We start from the raw sequence: 13158 nt of genomic DNA, 5'->3' as shown, positions 1-13158 counted from the left end.
ACCGTGTTCATTAAAAGAATAGTTAGGTCATAAACGATAAAATGAATCTGTACATGCAAGCAGGGGCGGACCCATGTACAATGGGGGTGGGGCTAAAGCCCTTAATAATATTAATTTTTAACCTTTTTTCTTTTGTAAATTTTTAAAATTTATCTAAATTTACTGCTAATTATCATGTAAAAGCCCCTATAAATAATCTAAAACACCCAAAAATATACTTTACAACAAATTTTAGAAATCACAGCCCTTATCGTGATTTATTTCTGCGTCCGCCCTTGCATGCAAGAGTATTTGGTCTGTCATGTTTAGGTATGATCAAAGTGGTGTGTGAGTGTGTGATGATTTGGATTGGTTTGATTAGACAAAGCAACTTCATACCTAGGGGACATGCCCAGGTGAAGATCGAGTAGAGATCATATGGCATGGGCCATTTGTTTGACCCTATTTTAATTATAATCTAATAAAACACACAATATAATTTGTCGTATATTTGATAGAATTAAAATATCATGGACAGTGCCAATAAGCATAAAACATGATCACAGATCTTGATTTCATAGCTACCAACCCCAAAAATTTTATTTAAGTATCCAAATTTTATTTCATAAGACACACAATATAATTTGTCGTATATTTGTCTCTTATGATTAAATATCCAAATTTGTAATTTAAGTATGTCGGATTTTCCAATCTGCAAAATCCTTCAATTGAAGTGTCACACTCTGCAAATTGGGCCGTGAAATCTGCAACATTATGACTTGGGCTTTTTGTGCGGACCCATCCCTTTTTGTTGAAAAACTTCCTTTTGATCTGGCCTTTTCAAGTTCTTATTTTTCTAGTATTAAAAAATAGCCTACAAATACACAAACTTTTAATAATTTTATTTTTCTCTTGAACTTTCATTTTTTCTAATCTTACGAATTTTTCTAATATCTCTCCAATAAGCAATTTCAATCAAAATAATTTTTTTTATGAATTGCTATAATTTCTCCCTTTTCTAAATTGTAGTTTTAATTTTATAGACGTTTAAATTTTTTTCGTTATATTATACTTCTATGTCTGATGTCTTAAAAAAATAAAAAATTTTAAGAGATGGTGAATTAATATATTTGCAATTTTTCAAATTGCATTGGTTAGTACTTAGTACTATTGTTTAAGTAGTTTGGTATTGGCCGAATTTGTTTCAAGAACAAAGTGAATCAAACTGAATTGTTCATTTAAGATGAACATACTATGGAGGTATTTCATAAATTTAAAAACAATCAACTACTAATTTCAATATATAATAATTAAAATTTAAGTTTTTATTTTTAATAAACATTGACAGTCATACAAATGAAACTAAAATTAAGTGTTCCCTATTCCAATTGCATTTCTAGTGCCATCAAAATTGTTATACATATATACTACATTGGAGAGATACCATCTCTTATCCAAGCATGTACAACAATGGACCAACTATGATCCCTCGAAGCATCCGATCCAACGACATTCCAAGTTCACTTCCACCACGACGTCTTCTTCTTCTTACCACCGTCTACTGGCGATTCTACATACAGAAAAATGTATTACAAAATCACACGAAAACGACGTTCATGAAGAATTTATTCGGTTTTTAATTACCTCCACTGGGATAAATTGAATTGTAGTGTACTTCAGCCCAAAAGCTCAGCAAGATAACTGCATTCATACAAAGAAATCAAGTTTCAAGTCATCATAATATATCTCCAGAATGATTTTCTTTCTTTCGTTTCCTTTTTTATTGAATTTTAATGATATAAAACACAAACAACTGAACAAGCTTACTCCTGTTCGATTTCTCAAACTGTGGAAGAATCTCAATGTAGCACGTATCCTTGTACGAAGTAACCACAATGATCCTGACGCCATACTGCAACGAAGCACATTCACTAAATGCTTAATACGGTGTGTGTGTGTGTGTGTGTGTGTGTGTGTGTGAATATATTGAATTACTTGCTAAATGCTTAAATGCGTTGTGCTTCGTGCAAATATGCCTGAGGAGGAAAGAACATGTTGAATCCATGTAGATTATTCATTCGAAGAATAGAAAATGCATACAAGTATCACGAAAAGGAGTGAAACGTGAACAATAAGTAAGAAATCATACGCAATCTGCAGCAGCCTGCAGAGTGACATGATCTCCCCATTCTTCGTTTCTGCATTCATGCAAAGTTGATTAGAGATATGTTTCGTGAAGTGAAAGAGACTATCGGATTTAGATGGTAATATACTTGCTCATTTTCTTCAAGTAGTCACCATAAGCCATGGGGACATAATTGGCATACAGATCAGGCTGCGACTTCAGCTGACAGTTGGCAACGTAATAAGAATAAGGATAGGCATAACACAATGGCAAAAACTCCCGACTTACCAATCGTGTTTGACTATATAATACGTCACCGAAATTGCAAGCAAACCTGATTGACTATTTGGTCTCTCACAAAGTTGTGATGCTCTTGTGTCCGGTATATTTGATCTGACAGCGAACGGAACTGCAGAAAGAAACGCAATAAGCACAGACTGGGAAGGATTGAGTAGCACAGATTGTAAGAAGAGCCAGCTCCAAATCTCAAAAACCATTATGAACGATTATATAATCGATATATAATGGAACTAACCTGACAGTTACCATCTCCCAGGATTTTGAGTTCGACTAGGTCATATACCTGCAACCTGGTGAAAACAAGAATGGCAAATATATGAAAAGAGGGTAATCACAGAACAAGCCATATAAAAATAGTTTGGAGAGAACAACATTGCATCAGTTGAGATACTGCCTATACGACAAAAAATGCACACCATTGTAAATGGATTTTATTATGAATCGCAATTTATATCCAACAAATCTCAAGATTTCAAGTTCTTCGTAGTATTGCCTACCCACCAAATTGTTAATATGATTTGAAAAAAGAGGAACTGAGCAAAACCTATTCCGAAGTCTTTCATGATCTGATGAAACTTCATCTGCTGAAGGGATTTCTCCATTGATTTTAGGAACGTGCTGCAACAGCAACGAAGACAGTATCATATTCAAGATCAGTATTAGCAGTACAAGGAATCAGGTGGACTATAATAAGCCACTCGAGAAACAAGACATAACTAAGGTACACATGAAAGATAACTGTCTCCTCAATCAAAAATCGAAAAAAAACTTACAGGAACTGGAACCATCTGATTGAGCCTTTTTCCCATTTCATCGTAAAGCGCTGGTTCATCTTCCATCTCAGGCATGAAACCATGGTTAACATCCTCATGTGATAACTCTCCCGTCTGAATCCCTGCCAACGCATGATAATACACAAGCTGAAATGATGAAGGCATAGCAAAACTAATCCACAAAAGGTAGAAGTACCATACCAGAGCCTGAGTGCCATTCTGAACTACCGGGCCAATCGAGAGCAGCACTAGACTCTCCATGATGGTGATCTGCAGTAGACGAAAATTCTGAAGAATATCCAGCAGGAAAACTCGAGAAGTCCTCCTGAGGCGCGTGCGTAATAACTTCACCATTTCCCTCAAAACAGGGTTCTGGATTACATAAACCTTCCATCACAGACTCGGTCCAAGACATATCCTTGGCATAACATGTAACGGTTTCTGGATAACCATTTGAAAGAGAGCAAACATCTATAAGGCGAGGACCGTCCCACCTCACATCATGATCCTGCCCATACATAGGCATATCCTACCTGATATATTATCCGGTGAAAATCTTTGCTGCAGATTAGCAGAAAAAGCTGTATTTAGCAACAAATTATCCTTTGCTGCAGATTAGCAGAAAAAGCTGTATTTAGCAACAAATTATCTCTTTTTAAGCCATATGGCCTTCTCACAAAAAATGAAACAAAAAAGATAACCTTCCATTTATGGGATCCATCATCTTCCCAAGCATTAAATTCGGAACAAGCTTTGATCTTTTCCACTATCTTCTAAATAGTCTTGACATACACACTCTAGAAAACCTAACTTTAATTGAACTTCTATATTTGTAACTTCTCAAACCTTGTCAAACTATAAATCCAAAGATCCAGTTTATCACATCTATAACCACAAGCACCCATCACTTCCAAAAGCGAGAAATCAATTAAAAATCTAATCTTGAAAGCTCACATGTCAAACATCATCAAAAAAGAGAGAGAAAAATCAGCTTTACTAATCAAGAACTCAAATAGCCACATAGTACATCCCAGCCTTAAACATGAAGAAACCTCAATCCCACATAAAATCATTGCTAAAAAAATACATCAATACCGTATTTGTGGCGTGCATCTGTGCAAAAATTGGAAGGGGAGAAGCGTGATCTCTTGACACTTATTAACTAACCTTTTGGTACGGGATTGAAGAAACGAACAGGTGTTCCGCCAAAAATAAAATTAAAAAGAAAGGTCAATAAAGTAAATTAGTCGAAGGCATGATAATGGGCGCTGGAATTTGGAAGTAGGCGGAGCGAAAATCCGGTGGCTGCCGACGGTCTGTTCATGAAAAGCCGTTAAGTGGGCTCCACTTCCCGAAATGGATTGGGTGGCGGCCCGTTGGATATTGCTACCATTATTTACGTATGAGAACAATTCTATTTACATTTTTTTAATACATTTAATGTTTTTTATGGTTTAGGAATTTTTATTTAATTTTGGGTGGGTTCTTATTAATTGGGTTATTGGTTGTTGCTATGATTAAATTTAGTAGTTAATCATGCATTATGTTATAAATTTATTGACACTATCAATAGTTAGTTATAAATTTCTATCAAGAATATAGAAATTGTACAAGCGATGTGTGGTGCTCCCTTCTCGATCCCTCATTTAACGAATTTTTTAAAATTCAGCACGAATTTTAAGAAATTGTTTGACTTTATGAAAAAAGTGAATGGAACGTGAGATTCATTTAAAGTATTACTCCCATTAGTTTCAGATGTGGTATAGAGACCCATTTAAAGTATTCATTCGTCCCATAATAGATGTCACACTTTCCTTTTTAGTTTATCCCATAAAAGATGTCACATTTCCCCTTTTGGAAAAAAGTTCTCTCACATTAATATAAATATATTATTTTCTCTCACCACTTAACACACAAAACAACATCTTCTAAAATCTCATGTCATTTTTCAATTATATCATCTATTATGGGACAGAGGGAATATTAGTTTTATATTGAATTACTAGTGTAAAAAGTTAGTGAAACGTGAGGTATACCTAATAAATAATTCTATATATCATGGATAATCCAAAATTGCAGAAAAAAATAATTTGATGAGTAGTATGTATGCTGATTTATTTTTATATTTTTCAAATTTATCTCCGAATAATTTTATCAACCATAATGTGTACTACAATATATTGTCATGATGCATAATAACGTAATAGGGTAAACTTCTTCTACATTGGGAAGTTTCGATTTTGTTGTTTAGTAGAATACGTGACGAAAAAAAAAACTACTATATCGACATTGACAGATATGTGAATGAATTTTTATAGTAGTTCTTTTTCTTTTTCGGGAGAATATTAAAGTGCGAAAATTGAAGAACATTAAAATTAATAGCGATAATATGTTAGAGAGTCAATATACACTTATAATTTGAAATTAATAATATTCGTAATAATTTTGAAAATATTAAAATTAAACTAAAAAATTATACAAAATGTGTAGCCTAACATTTCATGTATAGTATAATATTAATATTGTAAAGTGTAATAAGAAGGCAACATCACATAATTGATCTCCACGTTGTTACTTAATGAAGGCGTGGAGTACTCAAAATTTTCCAAGTGTAAAAATATGTGATGTTTGATTGAGTGACTTATGAACTTTTAATTGATTGATAAAGTTGTTTGATTCCTTAAGATAAGAATTCCTTTTTTCCTCGGATCAAATGAAAAAAATATTAAGCACTCCCCAGTTACCTACCATGTATCACAAAAAAATGTTGCCGGAAACGAGTTTAGCATCAATTCAAAGCCATAAAATGTATTTAGTCGCAGTTACGTACTTTCCTAGAAAATTTATAGGTAAAAATATTTTATAAATTGCAATATTAATTTGGCTATTAGATTTCTAACTAAGTTACTATTGGTCAAAATATATAATGTTAATTCTGAATCAAAATATATTACAACTTGGAATTAAAATATACTACTAATACATTTAGTGTGTATGACTATTTAAAAAAAAGACTGCACTACACAAATGATACCTAATGTTTCACTTTCGCACATAAATTGTACCTGATCTTTATTTTATATCATTTTCAATACCTATAAATCACATTTTTTATACCTGATGCAATTTTCATCCTAAAATACCCTCTAAACAAATACATTTTTCCATTTGTGTCATTGAGGTTATTTTAGGCATACACAAAATTAGTACAAAAAATGATATTATAATATCTTCTCTCATTCTCTTTACTCTTTATATTATTATTAATAATCAATACTAATATTATTATTGTGATGTTATAAACTAATAATTTATTTATTTTTTAATATCATTCAAATATACTTAATGAAAATTATAGTCATAATTATATTTAATTATTATTATTATAATATTATTGTTACATTACCAAAATCTAGTATTAATTAATAAATAATTATAGTATAATTATTTAAATTATGAATCATATAATATTATACTATAATAATGACTATTATTGGTATTATTATTATTATTTTATATTAAATTAATAGCTAATCAATATAGTCTTAATATAATTTTAAATTGTGAATTGTATTCATAATGATATAAACAATTAAATATTTGTAGTTAGGTGTTTCAACTCTAAAATGAGTATAAAATAATTTAATTAAAAATATTCATTAATTTAATTAGTTTAAATAGTTAATTTAATTAGGTGTTTTGTTCTTGATTCATATTGTGAATGCAATTAGATGTATGTATAAATATTAAAAAGAAAGAAGAAAAATAAGAGAAAAGAAAAAAGAGGAAACGTAAACTAAGGAGAAAAAAGAAAGAAGAAATGAAGATAAAATACCAAAAAAAAGAAGAAACAAAGAAAAAAGAAAGAAAAAGAACTAATGAAGAAAAAAAGAAATCACATGTTTGGTATAATTGAAATTTCCAAAAATATCCTTAATAACAAAAAAATCACATGTTTGGTACCTAGGGTTATTTTTGTCACATGGTACCAAAAATGATATAAAATAAAGATCAGATACTATTTATGTACGAAAGTGAAAATCAGGTACCATTTATTTAGTTCTGTCTAAAAAACAAATTGTGCTTTAGTCACTGTATTTTAAAATTGCAAAATGACTGAAAGATTGTGCATTATAAATTGGGAAAAGGTCTCAATAAATTACTTTACGGAAATTAACTAAGGGACAGTGAAAAAAGAGTGAAAGATTGTGATTATAGGTTGAGAGATACTCCCTCAGTCCCACATAATTTGGGACACTTTGACCGGGCACGGGTTTTAAGAAATGTAATGAAAAGTGAGTTGAAAAAGTTAGTGGAATGTGAGTCCTATTTTTATATATATTAGTTTTATAATTAAATGTGAGTAGGAATGTGTTAGTGGAATGTGAGGTCTACTACAAAAAATGGTAAAAGTGAAATGAGTCAAATTATGTGGGACGTCCCGAAATAGAAAACTGGGTCAAATTATGTGGGACAGAGGGAGTATATGTCACTGTTCCGAAATTATTTATGGGATGGTGCTAAATGGATCAATTTTGATGTGGATCAAATACAATAAATTAGAAAATTAAAATTAAAAAGATTATTAGTACTATATTTTCTTAAATCTATGCTTTCATGATGCAGTTGTAGAGGAGTAGATGACGGTGGCGCTAAAAATGTTATAGGTTCGATTAATTTGAGTAATAACGTAGATTAGTAGTGAAAGATTTGTACACGCATATCACATTTATTATTTACAGTTTGAAAACCAAAACTTAATTAAAATTAAAATTTTCAAAGTAAGAAATGTCCCCTGCTTCACCATCTCTTTTTTCACACAAACTCAACAAAAAAACCTTCAAATATCTTCACAGGCTACTCCTCTCCTTGATTTCCAGCCCAAGCACTTGTGATCTCCCTTGATGTGCTCTAGAATCCTTCTCTTCCAACGTTCTTGCAACGATCCCTCCTCGTCCGGTGCCAGAATGGCGCACTCGACTAAGGCGTCCGGGGTCTGGCTGCTCATCCCTTTGACAACATGGTTAACCATCTCTACGACGTCGCTCATTCTAGGCCGGTTTTTGGGGTGCCTGATCAGACACCGGTTGGCAATGGCCGCGAGCCTCTGAGCCGACTTGGCGTCGTACTTCCCGTTGAGACGGGGGTCTACGATCTGTTCAAACTTCTTCATGTCCGAGAGGTGCGGCCTCACCCAATCCAAGAGCTTCTGCTCGTCTTTCGGCTTATTCCTGTCGAAGGGGCGCCTCCCGGTAATGAGCTCGTACAGGAATATCCCGTAGCTCCAGACGTCGCTCTTGGCTGTGAGGCGCCCCGTCTGGATGTACTCCGGTGCAGCATATCCCACGGTCCCCACAACCTGTTGGAGATCAGCAAAACAAAATCATGCTACAGTACACTCAAACCTGAGACCTTTGGCATAGGACATTAATCACACTACCATTAGGCCAATACACGCACGCTAAAAAACTATAAAAATATATAATTCGTCGAGAGAGAGGGCATACAGCAGTAGAGACATGACTTAATCCATCAGCAGGGCCTAATCTGGCCAACCCGAAATCCGAGAGCTTAGCATTCCACTGCTCATCCAAGAGAATGTTTGAAGACTTGAAATCTCTGAATATAATCTACACAAAAAGCCTTCTCTTTATGAAGCTAGCCGTGATAAGCTGAGAATTTCGACAGAGAGAAAGTAGTTATACCTGAATTTCCATACCCTCATGAAGATATGCTAGTCCTTTTGCAGCATCCTGTGCCACTTTTAGCCTAGTTGCCCATGGCAGAGGTGCGTGAAATCGACTTGATATATGATCTTGCACGCTCCGATTTGGCATGTATTCATACACCAGAAGGCGCTGGATCCCTCTCTCGTCATCTTCAGCACAGTAGCCAATTAGCTTCACAAGATTCGGGTGATCTACAATGCCGAGCACATTCACTTCCGTCACCCACTCCTTGTGCCCCTACACGAATGATCATAATCAACGACTTTAAGGAATCATATTTTCATGATCAACGACAATAAGAATGCGAAGAATTGTGCCTCAAAATGAACAAACAAGATCATGATTTCACTACAAAGTATCATTTTGAAGCGTTGATGAGTCTCAAACAAACCTCAATGCAATAGTGTTAGAAGAAGATGGCTTGCCTGTAATCCTCTGCTGCTGAGCTGTTTAACAGCAATGTCAACGCGCTTATTTGAATCCGCCTTCTCCCTCAAAACGCCTCTATACACTGGCCCAAACCCGCCCTCTCCAAGCATGAGGGCGCGGCTGAAGCTCTTCGTTGCAGTCTTCAGCTCTGCGAACGTGAACACCCTAAGGTTGCTATGCTTTTGGGACAGACTAGAGAACGAGATCTTAGCAGACGATGATGCGTTGCTTATGTCTGATACGTTCTCTGACCCTAGCCTCCTCACATCAAGATCCGTGGACGTGGACGTGGATGAGACGCCTGACCCTGACTTCGTGGTCCGTGGCTCATCAGTTTTATGCCCATTGGAGAAGTGAAAACACCCCATGTTCTTCAACAACAAACAACTACTTATTACACATCAAAGCTGAGGTCAAAATCCTAGTATAGTGTAGATAAACAAACATACATATTTCTTGATTTCCTACATAGATATATCAAGAATTGCATTACAAAATAGCTATTTCATCAATTTCCTACACAAGAATTAACAGAACACAAGAATTGCATAACAAAAAACAGAACACACACATATATAAATGAGCCAAAACATGGACATAAACTTTTCTTACAAAACCCTCTATAAGCATGGGGAGCAATATCATTAACAATCATCATCACTAACATAACTTTTCTTACAAACCCTCTTTGCTTAGTTACCACAATTTCACACCATGAGACTAATCATATAAAAAAAACATCAAGAAAACCAAAACCCATATTTCTAGAGATGGAAATAGATGAACAACCAGAAGAAATAAAGATTCTGAGTTTGGAGAGAGTCAGCTCACCTGTAAGAGCCAAAGCAGCAATATCTCTGTGATTTTTGTAATGGAATATTTTGTGGGTATGTCCAAAAATGAAAAGAAATAAATGGGATTAAAAAGAAAAATGCATGTGTAGCAACGAGGATGCCATGATCTGTGGGAAGTCAATGGTAGGCAGCTGGAGTTTTGCTCACCAACTTCCATACCCCCATTGATAACAACATTGCATCAAGGAGTGATGAATCATGGAACATTAAAATTTTAAAACAAGACTTTGGAGAAAGGCAAATAAAAAAAGATTGTCCCTTTTTTCTTGTTTTGGGACCATGATTTGAGACGGCAAGGCTTTGCTTTATGTGGAAGGAATTGATTTGGTTGAAGATGGAGTCATGTGAATGTGAATTGCCATTTTCACACCAAGCATGAACTGAAATTGCAAGAAAAGACTGTAAACTAAAATTGGGAAGGGCTAAAATTGGTTAAACATTTTGAATATTCAATAACTATAAAGATTGCATTTTTTCCTACTGCATAATTTCACAAAACCAATTCCATGGATCAGGTATTTGTTTTTCTTTCCAGCTTTGGCATTCGGAAAATACTTGGTTTTTTACGAAATCGAGTTTGACTAAGTTTAATTAATTAAAAGTGGTGTGTCGATTGATAGATAAATAACATTGCACTCTTTAGCTGGAATGGATCAATTGGAATTTTTAAAATGTAACGTAGGACGATTACAATGACGCATGATTACTTCAATTTTTTAAAGTTCATTCCTATTAAATTGCAATATTAATGCATTTTAGTAGTAATAACTAATACTAGTAGACTAGTAGTAGTAAGATTTATTTTTTGATTTATCAATTATTAGTATTTAGGACAGATTAATGCGGCTAGTTGGAGAAATAAAAATTTTAAGAACTAAATAATCATTTTACGATGTGGCTAAGTAAATATTGATACTCTGATTCTTAATTCAGTAATTAATTATTCAATAAGTGCTAATCAACCTTTAATTTAATAGGTTGACTTTTTCCTCCTAACTCGATTATAGATAGACAAAACGAATCACCAAAGAATAAATAAAAACATGGATTATTAGTGATTAAAGAAGACAGATTTTCGTTGAAAATTTTCTGATATGTTCTATTTCTTCTCAATTGCGGATTAGAATGCTGGCAAACTGCTGTCCATATTTGTCACAATACAATTTTGACTAATCAACATGATTCGCTAACATATTTTTAATTAAGTCATTTCAATTTAAACTAAATTCACATTAACGATCAAATAAGAAAAAAGGGTTAGTAGATTTAATAGCTCAATTGTTAATAACCACATGTACCTTTTATCTACATATATTTGTTTTTCTCCTTTTCATTTTATCATTTTCAATTTATTTTTCCCTTTTTGACATTTTTGGTCGAAACAACTACATTTATACAACATTTTTCAATTATTAAGATAAACATTGACGAAGAATGCACAAATGTCAGTGTTGTAGCAATCAGTGTTGTAGCAATCAAATACTTATATATTGATTTCATTCGTAGTGCCTCAAAATATGTCAATTTCTTAATTTTAAATATGCCAAATTTCTTTTATCACAGTTGGGCATTTTACGCGGCAGGGTTACAAGCCCCCACGTTTCAAGGCCTTTTTTTCATATTATAAGTATTAATTAGTACTAGTATTAGAGGGAAACAATTTTTTTTGAGTTTTAATTTGTGTCAACATATGAATGCATATTGGGAACGATTGACCTCAAAAGAAATTAAAAGATACTAGTAGCTTGCAATTATTGATCCGTCAATTTTAATGAGTTGACAATTGTACATCCAAATTAATTTATACGCCCTATAAAATAAAAATCAATATCATAATCACAATATGAGTAACATAGTCAAAGCCTTCATAAATAGTATTAACGGCTATACGTATTTTAATGGATTTCAAAAATTGTAGAAGGCATCAAGGCAATGATTTTGAGAAAAATGATCATTATTTTGGCTTTGCAAATGTTCAGAAAATACCTAACTTTTTACATTTTTTGGTTGTGGGTATTAATTAGTAATTTCGATTTATAATATCTTAAATAGAAACATAACCTGTACTCTTTATTTTTGGAAATGAACTATTCACATTCTGAATAATAAGTAATACGGAGTACTGATTTAGAAATATTTCGTCGAAGTCTATTCAGTAAGGCCCAGCGATAATTCTTTGATGAATAATTTGAATTTTGATAATTGGGCCAATTGATTTAGTATACACTCAATTTTTTAGTTATGGGCCTATTTATTTTTAGTACCGGGTTCAAATGTTGGGCCGGATACACATTTTTTTAGTTTATGTACTTCATATTTTATTAATTTGTTTAAGGACTTATAGAGGCTTAAAAAATTGAGGATAGTTTAGTAATTAATTTAAATTAATGAGGATAATTTTTGCAATCATAACTTGTTGGAAATATTGCAGCCTTTACACGAACAACCCTTGCTATTACAAAAGAACAAAACTGAAAGGTCAATATAACAATGTAAATTACAATGAACGTAAAGAGATGCAAATTATAGTATTCTTCAAGTCGAGTCGAGGTGACCCTCTCTTCGCAAGACGAAATACGCCCCGGCTAGTGCTCACGGACTGACGTAATGTCCCCAAAGATGAAACGACTTTCCTCCTATCGAGTTGAAGCACCTCAAACTCGTAGGCTCCGACGAACTTGGATTGGAGGCGAGAACCGAGCAATGCAATGCTCCTAAGATGCTTACTAGAATGTAGAGACTAGAGAGAGTAAAGAGAGTATTTGTTGTTGGTGTTCTCATATCCCAAAAACTCCATCTATTTATATGATAGATGTGCCTACATGAAGAGTTATGGCATTAAGGCATCCCATACTGCATTTGGAGGTTCCATAAGATGAAAAACCAAAGTTTTGGCCACATTAAAAGTTTCCCTCATTTTACACATTTTTTTCCAATATAACTTTAATTCTTGCTTGCAACTTAGTGTA

General features: G+C 33.4%; 2 protein-coding genes across 12 annotated transcripts; both read right to left on the bottom strand.

Moving 5' to 3' along the window:
* Nucleotides 1-1281: 1281 nt before the first annotated feature.
* Nucleotides 1282-4562, bottom strand: LOC121750943 (OVARIAN TUMOR DOMAIN-containing deubiquitinating enzyme 9-like). Of its 10 annotated transcripts, none has more exons than XM_042145613.1 (11): nt 4345-4562; nt 3379-3710; nt 3178-3299; nt 2949-3022; nt 2640-2694; nt 2439-2513; nt 2253-2326; nt 2129-2177; nt 1807-1891; nt 1624-1680; nt 1282-1549 (listed from the first exon to the last, which is right to left on the bottom strand). In XM_042145613.1, exons 2-11 carry the CDS (start codon nt 3701-3703, stop codon nt 1500-1502), a joined length of 966 nt encoding a protein of 321 aa, XP_042001547.1. In that variant the 5' UTR covers nt 3704-3710; nt 4345-4562; the 3' UTR covers nt 1282-1499. The 10 variants fall into 10 exon arrangements, 8 of the variants coding, with proteins under 8 accessions (XP_042001547.1, XP_042001542.1, XP_042001543.1 ...); XM_042145608.1 differs by having other exon boundaries at nt 3379-3738; nt 4273-4561; XM_042145609.1 differs by having other exon boundaries at nt 3379-3738; nt 4345-4561.
* A 3310-nt stretch (nt 4563-7872) lies between these two features.
* LOC121750898 (serine/threonine-protein kinase PCRK1-like) lies at nt 7873-10579 on the bottom strand. 2 transcript variants are annotated; one of them, XM_042145554.1, is made up of 5 exons: nt 10167-10579; nt 9332-9706; nt 8883-9143; nt 8685-8807; nt 7873-8536 (listed from the first exon to the last, which is right to left on the bottom strand). In XM_042145554.1, the coding sequence occupies exons 1-5, from the start codon at nt 10344-10346 to the stop codon at nt 8018-8020; spliced, it is 1458 nt and encodes a 485-aa protein (XP_042001488.1). In that variant the 5' UTR covers nt 10347-10579; the 3' UTR covers nt 7873-8017. The 2 variants fall into 2 exon arrangements, with proteins under 2 accessions (XP_042001488.1, XP_042001489.1); XM_042145555.1 differs by having other exon boundaries at nt 9332-9722; nt 10167-10297.
* Between the last annotated feature and the right edge of the window lie 2579 nt (nt 10580-13158).

This window comes from Salvia splendens, chromosome 10 (genome assembly GCF_004379255.2).
Source record: "Salvia splendens isolate huo1 chromosome 10, SspV2, whole genome shotgun sequence".
Lineage (NCBI taxonomy): Eukaryota > Viridiplantae > Streptophyta > Magnoliopsida > Lamiales > Lamiaceae > Salvia > Salvia splendens.
This window is presented reverse-complemented; position numbering and strand designations above follow the sequence as displayed.

What these genes read in the sequence shown, in the direction of transcription:
- LOC121750943 (XM_042145613.1), bottom strand. Translation starts at nt 3,703, where the DNA reads ATGCCTATGTATGGGCAGGATCATGATGTGAGGTGGGACGGTCCTCGC. An exon ending in TGCAGGCTGCTGCAGATTGC is followed by an intron (nt 1,892 to 2,128) that starts GTATGATTTCTT and finishes GCTTCGTTGCAG; the next exon opens with TATGGCGTCAGGATCATTGT. An exon ending in TTCAATTTATCCCAGTGGAG is followed by an intron (nt 1,550 to 1,623) that starts GTAATTAAAAAC and finishes TTCTGTATGTAG; the next exon opens with AATCGCCAGTAGACGGTGGT.
- LOC121750898 (XM_042145554.1), bottom strand. Translation starts at nt 10,346, where the DNA reads ATGGAAGTTGGTGAGCAAAACTCCAGCTGCCTACCATTGACTTCCCAC. An exon ending in TGCTGCTTTGGCTCTTACAG is followed by an intron (nt 9,707 to 10,166) that starts GTGAGCTGACTC and finishes TTGTTGTTGAAG; the next exon opens with AACATGGGGTGTTTTCACTT. An exon ending in TAAGTCATGTCTCTACTGCT is followed by an intron (nt 8,537 to 8,684) that starts GTATGCCCTCTC and finishes GATCTCCAACAG; the next exon opens with GTTGTGGGGACCGTGGGATA.